Raw genomic sequence first — 19,117 nt, 5'->3', positions numbered from 1 at the left:
ACAATCCCAAAGATGAAGCCGGTGGTCTCTAACCTTAAACAATCTCAAAGACAATTCATTTAATATATATTTATATTTTTACTAACTTTGGCCTCATTAAATATCTAATATTGCACACTTTTCACAATTGGTCATTCGGCCTTATCACATATTCACTTACACATATATCACATTAACCATTCGGCCTTATCTCATGTATGCACTTTCACATTCATCACATTGGCCGTTCGGCCTTATCACATATACACACTTTCACATTCATCACATTGGCCATTCGGCCTATCACATATACACACTTTCACATTCATCACATTGGCCATTCGATCTTAAGCTAGATATTACGCCTTGTCATTTTATTTTGTCTTAGGTACAAAATCACATTAGTAAATTGATTCAAATACGTAAAATTTTCCATTCGGCCTTAGAACATATCATGGCCACATCATATTTTTCAATTTAGCCATTTCTATAATAGTATCCATTAATCAAAACTCAAAATAGGTTTAATTACTTAGAGACTTACCTCGAATGTCGTCGAACGACTACGGATCGGCTATTTGGTTAGTTTAGCTTTTCCCCTATCCGAATTAAGCTCCTTAAGCTCTTGAGCTTAATCTAAAACAAATTTAACTTATTAAAATCCCATTGTGCTTGCTTATGGCCGAATACCACAAGAAATTTAATAGGCCATATAACTACTTTTAGCCCAATATAAAATAATCGTACGCATCTTTAATCACCTTAAACAAATTACTAAGTATTATAGAAAATCAAAGCATACTCATCGTTAGCCTTATTCGGCCATCTCAATACGTTCTAAGTGACCATATGTATATACGTCTAATCTAAAGTGCTTTACATTAATAACACCATATCAACAATGTATAATGCCAACCCTTTAAACCAATTATCCATACAAATATTATTTGTACACATTTCCTTACCTAAATTTCACATTCTAAGAACCACTTAATCAACTTAACAAATTTTCTATACTTCAAAACCACAAGTAAATATCATAATTTGTATCATTACATCGATTAAACTAAATCATGCATTAGCTTTTAGCACATTCGCCATTAAAGAGACAACCCAATTAACATTCAAACCTTTTAAGCTTAGATTTCCCAAGGCCGAATATCACATAAAACCTTTAATACACATGCAAAGTTTACACTTTAACTAATTATACATATACTTATAAACTGAATATTATTTAAACAACCATTTGAATAATTCTTTATCACATGTTCACAATCGGCATAACCATGTTACAAATTCAATACATAAAAATCTTCTTATCCAAGGCTATATTTGACCTATATGTATTTTCTTTACAACCATTCATCAACAATTAAGCACATGTTTAATGGCCGAATGCACTTACCTCTTACTCATCCTTAACAGAATTTTTTTTTTATCAAGCTTCCATTTCCACTTAACTACGAACCATTTAAAACAATCAATATTTTACACATTGCCGAATGCATATATATATATATATATATTCATCCAAACTCATAATTTCACAAGCTTAACCTCATTTAATGACTACTTGTTTATCAAGACATTAAACACATCATGCATAACATACAAAGCATCCTTAGCCAAAAAAAATACTATCACAAAACTTCCTTGGCCGAATGTCATCTTTTTCCATTAACTAGATTTTGCCATGGGCTTGCTTCAATACTTGAGACCACTCAAATAAATATTCAAACTTAATCCTTCATTTCATTTCTCATTTTAGCACATATTCGGCTAATATATAAATATATGCTATCAATTTAATTACAATTATAAATTTTCAACTCAAACTCATTCTTTACCTCGTCTTTCACCTTAATTCAAATTCGGCAAGTATATAAACATATATTAGCAATTTAATTATAGCATTCCACAATTAAGCACAAGTTTCATACTTCACTTTAATTGCCGCATACAATTTGCTCATTTTAATCACCTATAACCTCACTTAACAAAATTCCTAAAACCACATGCACTCATTTAACCACCTTTTTATTCATCAAGGCAATTAACACTCAATTTATAACATATTGCAAATTCACGGCCGAATGCATCAATATTTTAATAAACAATAATTTAGTTCAACTCCCCATTCAATTCCTCATTCTAAGCATCAGATAATTACAATCTAACATTTAAAATATAATTTCCAAGAACTTGGCACAACCTTACTTTGCACTTTAATAACTGAATGAAATTTTACTCAAACTTGCCCCTCATAGCAAATTTAATTAGTCTATCCTCATCCATAAACACTTATCATCAAAACATTCACAATCTAATCCTTGAAGCCATGACCGAATGCTTTATGAAATAAATTCACAAAAATTAACATATGGGTCATGTTGTGAGTTTCAAAACTAACAACATTTCGCAAAAATTTAAAATAAAATACATGAAATCTCACCTTAATTCCCAACACCAAGTGACCAAGTGCCTTTGGTGTTCTTTCCTTTCTTTCTTGCTTAGTTACGGCAATAAGAGAAAACAAATAGAAAAGTTTCTTTGTTTTTATCACCATTATTTTTTATTTAATTCATGTTTTCAAATTATAAACTATTAAATATTATTTACTAAATATAATATACACATAATGCCAAAATCATAACATCATTATCATCCATTGGGCCATTTGACATGCAAGTCTACAACTTTAGTAATTTAACATTTTAATCACTTGGACATTTGCCTATCATATTTTTAAAGTTTCTCAAATATGTCCTTTTTAGCTAATTTCACATCCAAATGACAAAATTAAAACATGAAATTTTTACACATACTTATTCACAAATAATAAGCATAGAATATAACAATTAATTATTTTTGTGACTCGATTTTGTGGTCCCGAAACCACTTTCCGACTAGGGTCAAATTAGGGGTGTCACAATTTCGTAGTTGAAGGCTTGTTTTAGTGGTTAAGTGTGCTGAGAAGTGTTGGAGAAGTCCTGGGTTCAAACCTAGACTCTAGCAAAATTTTTGGTTTAAGGTGAATCAAACCCTGGGTGTAGTAGGTAGGCCTTAAGAATATTGTTGGAGAAATTGTGACACAAAAAGCCTTGTGGCTTAGTGGCAAGTAGCGTGTGGAGCATTTAAGGGGAGGCATGGGTTCGAATCCCATGGCAAGCAAGGAGCATTTATTTTGCTAACAGGGGGCGGCAAGAGTTGGTGTTGAATTTAAACTCTGATGTTGGAGGGATCCCACATCGGGAAGCTAACATAAGAGTGGTTGCGAAGCTGGCTTTAAATAGAGGGAACCATGAGGAGAGTAAAGGTACATTTTCTTAGCTGATCCCTTTCGCTGTATGGCGTGCTCGTTTGGGTTAGGCATCGGCTAAGAGTGCTCGGAGCGTGGATTAACTCCAATCTCCTATCAGGTGTGTATTTTCTCGCTACCCTAGCTGTAGGATGGCTACTTCGGGCCACGATGGGCCGAAAGGGGTCATGTGGGCCTAATGGGCCTACGGGCCCAATTGGATAAGTTGTTTGATTGTGTAGTAAATATTGGACTAGGCTAGGTGAATCTCATATTTGTGGCTAGATTTGGGCTAAAAGGGCCACACGGCGTGTGGGCCCATTTAAGGAAGAAGAGGCTTTAGGCCCATTCGTATTGTTATCCCTGTTTAGAATACTTTAGTTTACCAAATTACTGAAATGCCCTCGATTTGTAGAATTACCATTTTACCCTCGATTTATAAAATTACCATTTTACCCTCGATTTACAGAATTACCGTTTAACCCTCGATTTATAAAATTACCATTTTACCCTCAGTTTACAAAATTACCGTTTTACCCTCGATTGTGAAATTACTAAAATACCCCTATAGGATAGAATTACCAAAATACCCTTAATTTGTAAAATTACTGAAATACCACTGGTTTGTGAAATTATCGAAATACCCTCAATTTGTAAAATTACTAAAATACCCTTGTAGGATGAAATGACTAAAATACCCCTAATTAAAAAGACCGTAAAGCCCCTGTAGGGTAAAGTGACCGTAATACCCTTGTATGGTAAAATGACGAATATGCCCTTATGTTCCGTATGACTGATATGCTTAGGATTTACATATATTGATATTGGATTAGTTAAGTTTGAGTGACAAGTGGTGGTTATCGTAGGTGATTGATTATGGAAACGTTTCAACTTCAACCCATAACAGGTGTGTACTAAACCTCGTAGTAGCTTAGATTAATATTTGCTGAGAAGCCGAAATGCTAAAATACCGGCATTTCGGGAACTTGTAATGTTGCATGTGGGTATAGATGCGATAAATATGATAAGATCTGTGTTTGGATTGATGGAACGGGTAATAACTCAATTTTGTGCACGATGGTAAGTTGGGCCTCAATGGGCAAGAATTGGGCCAAATGGGCTTTTGGGCCCATTTGGGTAAAATTGATAGAAAATGGAATTTGGAAAAGTTGCATGTTAACACGGTTAGTATTGTTGTAAAATTTGGGTTAAGCAGGCTTAGTGGGCTAAATCAGCATTCGTAGGGGCCATTAGGGGTTTTGGGCCCAAAAGCTTGAATTTGATAAGTGGGTTAAAGATCATTGTTTAAACACTCGGAAATATTGACAATTGTAATGAACATAGAAAACCCTGATTTTTGGTAAAATTATGAAAATACCCTTATAATATGAAAAATGATTGTTTTGCCTTTGTGGGCAAGTGACTGACTTAGACTATGTGGTTGACGGATTTGATTGTGAATATATGTTGGTGATATGAATGACTTGACTGTGATAGTTTGATTCAAATATGGGCATGACATTCTGCATACATGACATATTGCATGGGATATGGGTTATATTGATGGAGGAAGTGCCAAAAGGGCTTCTTCCCCAGTTTACCGAAAAGGGCTTTGCCCCAGTTTATCTGAAAGGGATTTGCCCCAGTTATTAAAAGAGGCTAGGCCTCCAGTTATATGATAAAGCAACTATGCTGCCAGTGGAGAGTTTGGTTGGGTGGGTTTAGTTATTCCCCACATGGAGAGCTTGGTTGGTACGGGTGGAGAGTAGCGGATGGTGGGTCGAGTAGTCTCCCCAAATGGGCTTGCATACATTCATTGACATTACATGTGATATTGAAATGGGCTTGCATACATTCATTGACATTACATGTGATATTGAAATGGGCTTGCATACATCCATTGACATTACATGTGATATTGAAATGGGCCTAAGGGCCATACCGTTTACAGTAAAAGCTTCAGCCCAGTGATATGATTTATGAAAAGGCTTCGGCCTAGTGATATGATTTATGGAAAGGCTTCGGCCCAGTATATGTCAAGACTAAATAGGGCTTTGGCCCAGATTGTACTGATACCGTGTTAATTACTGTTTGTTTGTTATTGGGGTTACACACTGAGTTTTCGTAAACTCACCCTGTTTCTAACTGTACAGGTAATCCCTAAGCTTAGATGGTTTGGAGTTGCGAGAGACTCGGAGATGGCCACACTGTTGTTTCTGTTTCTTTTAATTGCAATAAGTAGCCGATTTATTTCTTTATAAGTTTTATCTTATTAATATTATTATTTGGTTTTGGGTTGTAATAAGGCCATTTTAATTATTTTTTTGGGATTATTTTATCTTATACCCTATATTTTTCTGAAAACAATATGAGTTAGATCTAGGGCGCGTTTCCAAAATGATAATTGTTTTCAAAATAACGCAACTATACAATTAATCGATTTATCAAAAATATCTACTTAAATGAATTCCAACTCGTTTTTCTCAAAACCTAACCTAGCACCAAAGTGTGGCAATGGTTGTAGGTATGTCTAGGATTGGATCCAATCAAGAGCTTGGTACTTAAGTAGCCTTCTAGGCTCACCTCCTCTGTTTCGGATACCTATCTGGTGCACAGCTTCCATTCACTTTATTAACTTAGCAAAGACTATCTTTTAAAACACTAAGAAGGACGTTGAAAGAGGCATGGGTTTTCTTAAAAACTTCAATGTGACACGTCAGATCCGGCCATAACGTCTGGGCCGGGTTTGGGGTGTTACACCTTGTACTTTTAATCTACAACATAAATTTTTAACAACTTTCAACTTATTCAATTTTATCCCTAATGTCAAAATTAACTAAACTTTCAATTCTAAACTAATTTCACTATCTTCTAATACAATCTCAACTAAATCTAAGCTTAACAATTACATATTCATCATTTAAAAGCTTGAATTTAACCAAATTCTCTCATGGTAACATGTCATACACTTGATAATTTGAAATCTAATACATGGGTCTTCTAACTTAAGTTCTAAGGATAAAAAATACATATAATTCTTTAAGAAATCACATGCTTACCTTGATTAATTTTGAAGCAAAATGCAAATGTGAAAAAAAGAGAGGAAATTTTCTTTCTTCTTAATGGTAGGATGATTCAAATGGGAAGAAAATATTAATGTCTTTCATCTTTCCACTAACTTTCCTATTTATATCAAAATTAAGTTAATCTTAATTAACTAAGTTTTAACCTTTAAAACATAATTAATCTAATAATTTATCCTTCTTAATGAAAAGTAATTAGATGAATATCAACATCCACTAGTTCCATTAACATTAATGGTCAATTAACCATTTGATCATTTGGTTGATTTCTAATTGGGTCCTTGTTCATTTTTCAATTTAAAATTCAATAGCGATTGGACTTTTACAATTCAGTCCCTAAAATTTAATTAATGCTTTTCTTGATTTAATATCTTGATCATTTACTAATATATTTTCATGCTAAATTTATTAATTATTCTATTCATGATTCTACTGACCCTATTTACAGAATTGAGTTTTAAAACTGTATTTCCCGACACTATCTAAAATTCAGGTTGTTACATAGAAGCTCCCTCCAACAACCCCAAATGGTACAAATCAATGAGAAGATATAAATTGGATATTGCAACACTCTAACGAAGACAAAAAACAAGTTAATAATGATTAAAAAGAAAATATTTAAATATTTTGTTTTTATTCTTCTTATATTCAAATTTCATTTATAAACACTTATTGGATTGGATTCTTATTCTTTGTTCAAATATTTATTTGTAATTGAGAGTGCCTAATAATATAAACAAAATCAATACCTTTGAGATATTATTTATTGTTTGTTATTTTATTTCTCTTATTTATGAGAGTAAATAAGATTTTTGGGTAGAAAATCTCAAGGGATTTTAGAGGCTATGCCTTTGCCTTCAAAATGAATATGAGATTTATGTTCATGTGGATGTGAAAATCTTTTAAAAAGTGATTTAAGGTTAACAAAATAAGACGGACATGTTAGGGTTTGACTCAACCCTAATACTACTTTTTTCGTTTAAATTAGGTTCGAAGTGGGTTGGGTTTTTTTATTGAAAGCTTGAGGAATGGTTTAGATACAATTTACTTAACTCAGTCGGCCCATCAATTTCTTTTTTTTTTTTATTGAATGTGTCGGTTACTTTTTTTAATTGAAAGTTTTTCCGTTAAAAGTTTCATGTATATAAATACACCAAATTAAAGCTTTTAGAATCTCTTAGGAGGTTTTTTAGTTGTAATATTGTTTATTTTTCACCAAAAAAAAAGTTTCATGTGTATAAATACACCAAATTAAAGTTCATGTATCAAATTACACATTGAATCAAAGTTCATGTATAATTTTCATATTTATTCCTTCTTAAAATGAATCAATTAGTGAATTGAAAAAGTAGTGAAGGTCAGTAATTGAAGCCAAACCACTATAAATTATTTTTTTTTAAAACTTTCATTCTATCATTTTGATACACCAATTCACCCCTATTGGTATTTATTAATGAGCTTTACAACCATATGTAGAACATGTAAAATTTAAATAAATACATACAATTTGCATGGACAATTTTTATCGACATGTTAAAAAATAGACAATGCCATTAAAATTTAAAATAATTATTTTTAATAAAGCAAATTTAAGCTATCCATATTATAATAAACTAACAAGTATTTAAAATTTGATTAACGTATTTTAAATAAGCTTTAATTTTATTTATGTCATCAAATTGGTGGATATAATCTTAAAAAAAATAAAATTTTAAATAAGCTCACATTTAATGGCGATAAATATCAAATTTATACATAAATATTGATTTAATATAAAAATTGATTTGATATAATTATACACATAAATATAAACTTTGATTTTTATTCAATTATAAACATTTAAATAAATGAATATACTATTGGATTAATATAATTTTTTGTGTATGCAATATATCATCGTAAAATTATACTAATTCAATAATGTTTTTATTAATTTAATCATAATAACATATATAAAATCGAACAAAATTAAAATTTATGTATAACATTACACGTTAAATATGAGTTAATGTATAGTTTTGATATTTTTCCTATTTAATAATAATTAGATTATACACAAACTTTAACTCTAATCCGGGTGTGGCCCAATGAGCCCAAAGTTTCTAAAGGGAGTCCTTTCAAATGTAGGGTGGGCAAAGCTCGAAGGACTAAGCTTTTTCAATTGCCATGGATATTAAGTAATTATTTTTTAAAACAATTTCTCCCCCAAAAAAAAAAAAAAAAAAGAACCCTCTTTTCTTCATATAATCAATCGACTGCTTTTTCAACCATTCGTCTACTACATAATTACGTCCCCCCTTTCCCCCCAATTCCCTTCTCCGATTCGATTCTTCTTTAGCGATAGGGTTAGGGTTTCTTTCATTCAACTACCCTTTCTTCATATTTCTGGTACGCTAATCCTTTTATTTTCAATTTTTTTTTGCGTGATCGATTCATCTTTTCCAGTGCTTTCAATTATTTTCGATTTATTTTAGTTTTTAAAAAATATATTTTGCTTGATCGATAATTTGGCTTTTTGTTTTTTTTTTTTTTGTGGGTGTCGTGAGGTTTGAGGTGACATTGTTTAGAAATTATGTTTTTCGCTGATTTTTGGGTCTTTTTTTTGGCTTTGTTGTTAGGGTTCTTTTGTTCGATGTTTGACCTTCATATCTTGATATATGGAAGGTTGAATTGTTTATTGTCAATTTTCATGCTAGGGTATGATTGTTTGATTTTCCTCGGTTTTTTTGTCAATGCTAGGGCTTTTACAGGTTTTAATTTGAAGAAATCTTAGCTCCTCTCTTTTTTTTTTTACAACAATGGAGCGCAAGACTATTGAATTGGATCAGGGATGGGATTATATGCATAAGGGGATCACAAAGCTGAAGAGGATTTTGGAAGGGCTGCCGGAGCCTCCATTTAGCTCTGAAGAATATATGATGCTTTATACGTATTCCTCATTGCTCATTTTCTTCTTTTTTTCTAACATTGTTTTTTTGAGCTGCTTTTTATTTTTTAATTATCCGGTATGCTGATCCTCATCATCTTTACTATAGGACTATCTACAACATGTGTACTCAGAAGCCACCTCATGATTATTCTCAACAGCTTTATGACAAGTATCGAGAGGCATTTGAAGAATATATTACTTCAACGGTAAGGAATTTGGTGTTATGTCAGTCGCGTAATTGGGTGCTGACTACTGGTCTGTGTTGCTCTGTAGGTAGATTGGTGTTTTATGTAAAAGTAATGTAGCTGGCCCTCTCTTTCTGAAAACTTACTGGAATGCTCATTGCATAAGAGATGGATTTGACCCACATCTTTTACAGTGCCTATTCCTGCAACTGAAAGGAATGCTATTATTCAATTACTCTATTTAAGCTTCCATGTTCAGATAATTTTGGTTGCATTTGTTTGAGACTTAATAGATTAGTTAATTGTTTTTAAGCTTTATGGTTTTGTTGTTTGATATTTCTGTAAATTCTAGTTTTAATAGTTTTCTCAAATAGATTAGTTAATTTGTCCATCTACTTTGGTGCGCAAAATTTGCTCTCTTTTTTTCTCTCTCAAATTTCATCTTTTCTCAAATCAGGTATTGCCATCTTTAAGAGAGAAGCATGATGAGTTCATGTTGAGGGAACTTGTTAAAAGATGGGCCAACCATAAAGTAATGGTCAGGTGGTTATCGCGCTTCTTCCATTACCTTGACCGTTACTTCATTGCCCGGAGGTCACTCCCTGCACTTAATGAAGTTGGGCTGACCTGCTTCCGTGATCTGGTTTGTCATAAGTTCTTTAAGCACACCTTTATCCAATACTGGTCTGCTGTAATGAACTGGATTTTGAGAATTAGTTGCCTATTATTTCCCATATACTTTTAACTGTGTATGATCTGTTTTACTCATTTCAGGTATATCAGGAAGTGCATGAAAAAGTCAGAGATGCCGTAATTGCCCTTGTAAGTTTACATCATTGTGTCATGGTTAATTGTATATAGGTCACATTTTGAATAAAAATCCTAAGAGGAGTGGTTACTCTATCAGATTGATAAAGAACGTGAGGGAGAACAGATAGACCGAGCATTATTGAAGAATGTCTTGGGCATTTTTGTTGAGATTGGCATGGGACAAATGGATCGTTATGAGGATGATTTTGAAGAAGCCATGCTTCAGGATACTGGTGCTTACTATTCACGGAAAGCATCAAGCTGGATTGAGGAAGACTCTTGTCCTGATTACATGTTGAAGGCAAGTGCTTAAGTGTTCCTGTGTTTGTGGTTTTTATAAGTTAAAGTTTTTTACCCTGATTAACCCTAGATGGTTCTGATAGCATTTATTTTAATGATAATTGCAGTCTGAAGAATGCCTGAAGAAGGAAAGGGACAGAGTGTCTCATTACCTGCATTCAAGCAGTGAGACGAAATTGTCAGAGGTCAGTTGCATGGAAATTTATAGGTTAATAGAGAGCTTTTTCTGTGAGCTTAAGTTGGCTTGAAAGTGCACCTTCGTTTTTAGAGAAAATCTGTTTGTCTTCCATTGGAGCAGACATAAATGGATACTTTTTGATGTGTGAAAGTTTTCATTAAGATACATGAAAGAAGTTATGTGCATTCTCTTTAGGTGGCAACTATATATTTCTTTCTGTTTGCTTCCATTTACCTAGAAATTGAGATTCCACATTGTTTTTATATTCAATTACATGGAATACTGTAATAAGAATTAACATAGTTTTCCTATGAAGAAAACTCTATAATTTCTAGAGTATTCTATTTATAGCTGTTTATTATGTATGTAGAAAGTGCAACATGAGTTGTTGGTCGTGTATGCAAATCGGCTACTTGAAAAGGAGCACTCAGGATGTAGGGCCTTGCTTAGAGATGACAAGGTATTATTCAACCTCATTTTTTGCTAGCAATACTTGGCTTCTGGCTATTTGGTTTAGCAAATATATATTAGATACTTATTTGATTTTTGTTACATCTTGCAGGTGGAGGATCTTTCTAGGATGTACAGGCTTTATTGTAAAATACTTCGAGGCTTGGATCCTGTTGCTAATATATTCAAGCAGGTGTGAATTTTCTGCTTGTTCTATTCTGTGAGATAAATGGCCATAATTCTCATGTTACTCTTATGATTTTACTGAATCTGAGTGCTTTCTTCTTGCAGCATATTACTGCTGAAGGTACCACCTTGGTTCAACAGGTTGAAGATGCTGCAAGTAACCAGGTTAATTTTGTTTTCCTTCTCTGATTGCTATTATGATTGTTGAATACATTTATTGAATTTTCTCTGTATTAAAGATAATTCATGAATATGTTTTCTGGATACTAATTGTGTTCTTGTGAGGGGATGAAATCATATTCTTTTAGATAACTGAAGGGAACAACAGTAATATTTAAGCTAGCAGTTCCAGTCAGATTTTTTTTTTTTTTGGGGGGGGGGGGGGGGAATCAACTACATCTGTAACTGTGTGGTTGTGCAGTTCTCTTAAAGTTTGATATGCCTTTTTGACTTGTCAACTGCAAACTTTCCCTTGTTATTTCTCTTTGGGGGAAAAAGTGGGAAAAATACTAAAACTGCAGGCTAAGATTTCCTCGTCATTGAGAAAAAAGTAGAAGATAATTTGTTTCTAATGCCTAACCTGTTTCTGGTTTTAAGTGCTAATTGTCGCTCATTTCCACAGGCCTCAAGTTCTTCGGGTGTGCAGGAGCAGGTACATATCCCAACTTTTATTGCTATGGATTTTCTTGAAACAGTATTAGATATTGAGAACTTGTATGCTATTATCAGGTCCTTATCAGGAAGATAATTGAGCTTCATGATAAGTATATGGCATATGTGACTGACTGTTTTCAAAATCATACTCTCTTCCACAAGGTTAGTGTTGTAAATAATGGTACCTAAATGTCTATTATGCATCATGTTCCAACATTTCCCCTGAACCATGCTTTTTTGAATTGTTCATAGGCCTTGAAAGAGGCTTTTGAGGTATTCTGCAACAAAACTGTAACTGGCAGCTCGAGTGCGGAGCTTTTGGCTACTTTCTGTGATAATATCCTCAAGAAGGGTGGAAGTGAGAAATTAAGTGATGAAGCGATTGAAGAAACACTTGAGAAGGTAGCTTATCAATTCGATGTTACATTTTTGGCGATCTGATATTGATTCTAAACTATCTGTTTGGTTTCTGTAGGTAGTTAAGCTACTTGCCTATATTAGCGATAAAGATCTCTTTGCAGAATTCTACAGGTGAGGTTTTTCTTTTTCTTTTTTTTTTTTTGTCAATGAGTTTCACATCACTTGTCAAGAAAGGGGGGAAAACCAGTAATGTTTGTAACTTCTCCTGGTACATTTTGATCCTACCTTCATGACGTGCAATCATTGACAGGAAGAAGCTTGCTCGCCGACTGCTTTTTGACCGTAGTGCTAATGATGATCATGAAAGGAGTATTCTGACTAAACTAAAGCAGCAATGTGGTGGACAGTTCACCTCAAAGATGGAAGGCATGGTGAGTTGACCTGTGTTTCTCTAGTTTATTTGTCTGCATTTATTATGGTTTTAACTGTGATGTAACTTGTGTTCTACCATCCTAACAGGTCACAGATCTGACATTGGCAAGGGAAAACCAAGCTAGCTTTGAGGACTATCTTAGGAACAATCCTGCTGCACATCCGGGGATTGATTTAACAGTTACAGTTCTTACTACAGGATTTTGGCCGAGTTATAAATCTTTCGATCTCAATCTCCCTGCTGAGATGGTAATGACTTCAAACAAGTTATTGTATGATGACGGTATTAAATATGTTGCTCCGTAGTGTATTTGGAAGTTTTATTTATATTTAGAAATCTCACTGTTTCAGATCAAGTGTGTGGAAGTTTTCAAAGGATTTTATGAAACAAAAACAAAGCACAGAAAGCTTACATGGATATACTCGCTGGGAACTTGCCACATTAATGGCAAGTTTGAACACAAAACTATTGAACTTATTGTTTCTACTTATCAGGTAAGCAGAGATTCTGTAAACTATGCACCTTTTAATCGGACATATTCATGCTTGTGTCTTGATGGGTTCCCTTCAACATTGATCACAGAATCTAACTTCCAAGTTGCCTATGTAAACAGGCTGCTGTCCTACTGCTCTTCAATGCTTCTGATCGGCTGAGCTATTCAGAGATTATGGCTCAGTTGAACTTGACCCATGAAGACTTGGTTAGATTACTGCATTCGCTGTCATGTGCCAAGTATAAGATACTAAGTAAAGAGCCAAACACAAAAACCATCTCCCAGAGTGACTACTTCGAGTTCAACTCTAAGTTCACCGACAAATTGAGGAGGATTAAGGTCTCTTAACAGTTTTTACAATTCCTCTCTTTTTATATTTATTTGCATTAAGAAGATTTTAACTCTGTGTTTCATCCAATGTATAGATTCCTCTCCCTCCTGTGGATGAAAGGAAGAAAGTTGTTGAAGATGTTGATAAAGATCGCCGTTATGCTATTGATGCTGCAATCGTGCGGATAATGAAAAGCAGAAAGGTTTTGGGACATCAACAGTTAGTTTCGGAGTGTGTCGAGCAGTTGAGTCGCATGTTCAAGGTATTATTATTATTATTAACCCTTCGTCTGCAGTTAATAGTTTTATAAGAGAACAACATTAGATGCGCATATATATATATATTGGTGGTTGCCTAATAGACATAATATGTGGAAATTGCAGCCTGATATTAAAGCCATAAAGAAGAGGATGGAAGATCTCATCACAAGAGACTATCTGGAGAGAGACAAGGAGAATCCAAACATGTTTAGGTACTTGGCCTGAATGGGTACATTGGATGGATATAAATGGGGGGAATTGGGGGACACGAAAGCTTTTCCTCTTCTTTTTTCCTTTTTCTTTTCTTTTGGTATGTAAAGATGAAGAATGTCTTAATTTAACTATTGAAATTTTATTTAATGTTCACTCTAAATTTTCATTATTACATGAGTAGACCTTCGTTTTTCAAGGGAACTCTAAATGCTGAGTTTTGTTTTCTTCATATTTTATTTAAAATTTTGATCATAAAAAAATATTAAAATATAATTAATTAATTTACAACCAGTGTTTATAGGCACAATTAAGGAATAAATATATTTGTTGCGTTGGTTTGATTCCGGGATTTAAAAACTGATAACTCTGGCTAAATCGAATGGGTGGGGGAGCTTTGTTAAAACCATCAATTGTTCTTCTCCGAGTGTCATAGGATTAGAATTTTTATTTATAGTTGAGTTCTTTCAAAATTAACGATACAGATTGAGTTACATCAACGGTTGAAATTAAAGCTTATCTACAATTGAGATTCTTAAGGGATTGACTCAATCTTTTAATATTACAAAATCAAATCTTATCATATTACATGTTTACCATGGTAACCCTAAGTACTTCACTTGACCATTAAGGCTTGAAGTAGATGAGCTTCTCCATATGTTCCACGAATCAAGTCAATTTAAGTGGGTCAAATGAGTATCATTTAATCGATTAGTTTCCATGGGACGCTCTTTATGCAATTGTCACGAGCTTTGATCTGCAACCCATGACATAAGAATATGGTTGATGATTTTAGTGTAGCCTGTGGAGAAGAAGTCAACAATGGGAAATTGAATAACTACTTCTTAGCCAATGTCCCTTTCTCATTCCCTAAATGTAATCAAAGATTGTATTTAGGGACCTTATCATTCAGTGAGTTTCATCACGACTTCGAAAATCTTGACCTCGCGATGCCACTCACTGTTAATCTAAGTCACGATGTCTGGGACTTGTCATCGCAACATTGCCTTTGTTTTGACAAAAATCCATTTGATACGTATTTCATACTTCCTACCAAACATATTTATACTTTCATATGATTCTTCCAATTTCAACAAAACATTGTACCATGCCAATCTATACCAATCAAAAGAAAATAAACATTTGAAATCAAGCATCCAATATGGCACAAAACACATTATTAACATCTTGGATATCACAAAACACATTATCAACATCTAGGCATATCCAAGCCATTCTTCAACCTGGGCATACCAAATAAAATCCAACCCTGGAACGTTAAAACTTTAATGGCAATCTCCATTGTTGGTTATGGAGTCAAACTGGATTAATTCCAGGTAAAGAGGGGTGTGATGGCGTTAATCAGCAATCATCGTTCCTTAATGTGCAAGAAAAAGGAATAGTTACAAATTAAATTGTAGGCTGAAAGTAGTCCCTTAAAAACTTTAATTTTTAATCTTTTGGTGCACGAATGTCTAATTCTAATGTAGAACAAAGGAATATGTGGACCGCAAGAGAAATGGAAAAGGTTGCCATTTTAACTTTGCGCATCCAACCAAGGCTGTGATTCAATATTGGAACCAAATGTGTAACACCTTTATCCTGTCTTTGTTGCTAGATTAGGGTTACAAAGTGTTACCGAGCAAAACAGAACATTTAACTTCTCAACAGACATAATTTTACAATTAAATGCTAGCTTTTGTCAAACAATTCAATTCATGACATACATACACATATAGGCCTTAAATTGAGCCTACGAAGCCCTAAAAATAGTTTGAGAATAATTTGGGATCAAATCGAAACAAATCAAAAAATTTAAAAAAACTTGAAAATTTAGAAAACAGGGGTCACACGGCTGTGTGACCAGCCCGTGTAACATAGCTTAGATCGTGTGAACATTTGAAGTCAGTACACACGACCATGTCCCACCCTGTGTGTCCGCCTATGTAAGTATTTGAAATAGGGTCATAAGGCCGTGTGCCAAACCGTGTGTGTATTCGAAGTTGGGTCACACAGTCGTGTAGCAAGCCGTGTGCTAGACTGTGTTACAAAGTGTTTTGGGACACATGACCGTGTGACAGCCCGTGTGCAGCACATGTTACCTCTAAAACAAACCAAAACAAGCCTAAATCTTGCACATCAAGACATCCCACTTCCACAAGCCTTAGTATGATCAAACCACATAACAGCATACCTAGTAAATACCTAACCAATATGTCATTCAAAGACACTACAATTAATAATCATTCAAACAAATAACCCAACCAAGAAGACACTTAACATTAGTCATCTTTCCATGCTCAATCCATCAACCAATTTGGCCAAAATATAAACATACACATCAAGTTACCATTCCAAAGCATCATTACCTAATTCTTAACATTAAGTATTACCTAACCAAACCATTTAACTAGAAATATCATCATGACATAACATTTTACATATCAACAATAAAAACCTATATACATGCCACATCCCAAAATTAAATACAAAAGCTACCAAGATGACTGGATAGTGTGAGCTCCGATTCAATCTGTCCAGTCAATCCATAACTTGGAAACTACAAAAGAACCACAAACAAAACAAGTAAGCTAAAAAAGCTTAGTAAGTTCATAATCTAAAACACTAATTAACTTACCTTAAACAAAATATATATATTCAAGTAGCTAATTCATAATTCCTGATAGCCAAATACAAGTTCACAAACCACGTTAGTGTTGGTTCACATATCCAATATATCATAATAACCCCTTCTCAAAAGAACTTACCATTGCCATATATCATATTTCCTCAATGTAATTATCCACACATGTAAACAAGAGATTCATTGTAACATTTTTGACTTACAAATACCATGAATATGCAATAATATTTAAGCACATAAATAAGTTGTAATTCGATTAACATATAGCCCGATGAATTAAATAATTTGACTTGGATACTCGGATAACTACACCACACTAGAGGCATCATAAATGCGTAACAGAAGCACCGAAGTGTAGACAGAGGCACAAATGTGCAATTAGAGGCACCGAAGTGCAAACTCGTACAAGCGCGTGTTTAAACCTTATTGGCATGCCAATCGTATCCTAAGCAGTTACTACGTTCAACCGGGCATTATACATAAATTCATTACATTTATACATATTTATCATTCAGAGCCACTTCTTTAATTTCCGTAGTCATATTAGGAAACTGTTAAATTCATTCCCATAATGTGAAATCACAAGAATTTCCACCACCAATTATTCATTTTCATATGTACTTATTTGCAATATTTAATAGTATATAGGTAACTAATAAAATTCCACATATATACAATTATCTATTAAAAAATGATATAATTATAAAGAAACATTCATCTACATATATTACACTATGAACTTATCTACAATCTACTTCAGATTAAAGCGCAGAAACTACTACGCAATTTTTCCCTTTTTTCTGTTAGTCTTTTTGACTCAGTTCTTGATCTATATAGTAATTAAATTTAATCTATTAAATTCACATACATTTCACACTCAATTCAATGCATAAGATCCTTAATTTTTCATTATTCATACATTTACCCTAAACTTTTACATTTCTCACAAATTAGTCCTTAAACCCCAAAATTCCAAATTTAACAAAATTTTACAACTTCTCACGCTAACCGAATTTTCTCTCATTCATTTACAGCCCAAAATTATTATAAATTCTCAAAAATTCCCTATCAATTTTAATATTCAATCAATTTAATCCTTTAATAAAAAACTAAGAAAATTACTTTACACATTAATCATAATCAACAACCAATACCTCAAATCCATCCTTTAACATCATAAACAAAAAGAAATCATCAATGGTGAAATCCAAAATTCTTAACAATTTTAAAAACAAATATACGAGTTAGTTGGATCTAAATGCAACGATCTCAAAAACATAGAAATTACTAAAAATGGGTAACAAACTCTTACCATACAAGGTTACAAGCCAATCGAAACTCCAAACCCTTCAATGGTGTTTTAGCATTCAACTTTCAGTGGAAAAATCCACAAAGGAAGAAGATGAATGTTTTATTTTATTTATTTCTTAAGTTAAAATTATTAAAATACATATTTACCCTTTAATTAAGCATATATTTGAGCTAAATTCTATCCTTAAACCGTCCATATTAAACAAGAATGGTATAATTTCGAATTAAACCATTCCACTTATAGGATTTAGTCCACTTAATCACTATAATTCAATTATAACTAGATTTTTACATCAATTACAATTTAAACCTTTTCTTAAATTAACTAGGTAAATATTAAAATTTTTTCACCAAAATTTAATACAACTCTAATGTAACTCCATAAACATTAATTAAAGAATAAAATACAGCCTCATATATTGAAATTGTGATCCCGAAATCATTGTTTCTAATACCACTGAAAAAAAAAAAATTCTACAAAATTAATTGGAAATCCCTCTAACCAAAGCACTATGCCTATGCCTATGCCTATGTCTTTTCTGTTAGATGAGTCAAATGTTTGGGCAAAGCACTATGCCTATGCCTATGCCTATGTCTTTTCTGTTAGATGAGTCAAATGTTTGGGGGAATCCTGTCAGCAATATCATCCTTCTCTTACTTTAGAAAACAAAATAATAATACGCCACTAGTTGATAAAACTACAGTTCGATTGCATGTTTCTCTATTTACTCAAAAGAATAAAAATTAGTCTCTATATATTAAATTAAAGAATAAATTGATCATTTCTATTAAAATTTTTATCTATTTGTATTGTTAAAAACTGGCATAGTTGATGGAATAACTAGACGGTGCATGTGACGTGCCAATGTACTTCATGCTTATGTATAGGAATCAATTTTTAATAGCATAAATGGATGAATTTTTTAACAAAATGATTAGTTTATTGTTTGATCTAATGTATAGGGACTAATTTACCCATTTTTTTAGTAGAATAAGTAAAATGCAATTTGACTCCCAGTA

General features: G+C 33.0%; 1 protein-coding gene and 2 long non-coding RNA genes across 4 annotated transcripts; 2 read left to right on the top strand and 1 right to left on the bottom strand.

Moving 5' to 3' along the window:
- Positions 1–3,295: 3,295 nt before the first annotated feature.
- Positions 3,296–5,647, top strand: LOC128285222 (uncharacterized). The gene is made up of 3 exons (XR_008275664.1): positions 3,296–3,401; positions 4,147–4,187; positions 5,434–5,647. It is a non-coding gene; the product is annotated as an uncharacterized LOC128285222 (long non-coding RNA).
- A 2,847-nt stretch (positions 5,648–8,494) lies between these two features.
- On the top strand, positions 8,495–14,346 carry LOC108479602 (cullin-1). Of its 2 annotated transcripts, none has more exons than XM_017782313.2 (20): positions 8,495–8,751; positions 9,114–9,292; positions 9,399–9,498; positions 9,935–10,120; positions 10,252–10,299; positions 10,385–10,588; positions 10,695–10,772; positions 11,136–11,225; positions 11,328–11,408; positions 11,507–11,566; positions 12,024–12,053; positions 12,131–12,217; positions 12,308–12,457; positions 12,531–12,586; positions 12,726–12,846; positions 12,935–13,096; positions 13,199–13,342; positions 13,462–13,680; positions 13,767–13,934; positions 14,056–14,346. In XM_017782313.2, exons 2-20 carry the CDS (start codon positions 9,162–9,164, stop codon positions 14,155–14,157), a joined length of 2,217 nt encoding a protein of 738 aa, XP_017637802.1. In that variant the 5' UTR covers positions 8,495–8,751; positions 9,114–9,161; the 3' UTR covers positions 14,158–14,346. The 2 variants fall into 2 exon arrangements, with proteins under 2 accessions (XP_017637802.1, XP_017637801.1); XM_017782312.2 differs by having other exon boundaries at positions 8,496–8,751; positions 9,103–9,292.
- Positions 14,347–16,398: 2,052 nt separating this feature from the next.
- Positions 16,399–18,220, bottom strand: LOC128285256 (uncharacterized). Its single transcript, XR_008275718.1, has 2 exons — positions 18,099–18,220; positions 16,399–16,702 (listed from the first exon to the last, which is right to left on the bottom strand). It is a non-coding gene; the product is annotated as an uncharacterized LOC128285256 (long non-coding RNA).
- Between the last annotated feature and the right edge of the window lie 897 nt (positions 18,221–19,117).

This window comes from Gossypium arboreum, chromosome 12 (assembly GCF_025698485.1).
Source record: "Gossypium arboreum isolate Shixiya-1 chromosome 12, ASM2569848v2, whole genome shotgun sequence".
Classification (NCBI taxonomy): domain Eukaryota; kingdom Viridiplantae; phylum Streptophyta; class Magnoliopsida; order Malvales; family Malvaceae; genus Gossypium; species Gossypium arboreum.
The sequence above is the reverse complement of the archived record's forward strand: the minus strand, read 5'-3'. Positions and strand labels throughout refer to the sequence as shown.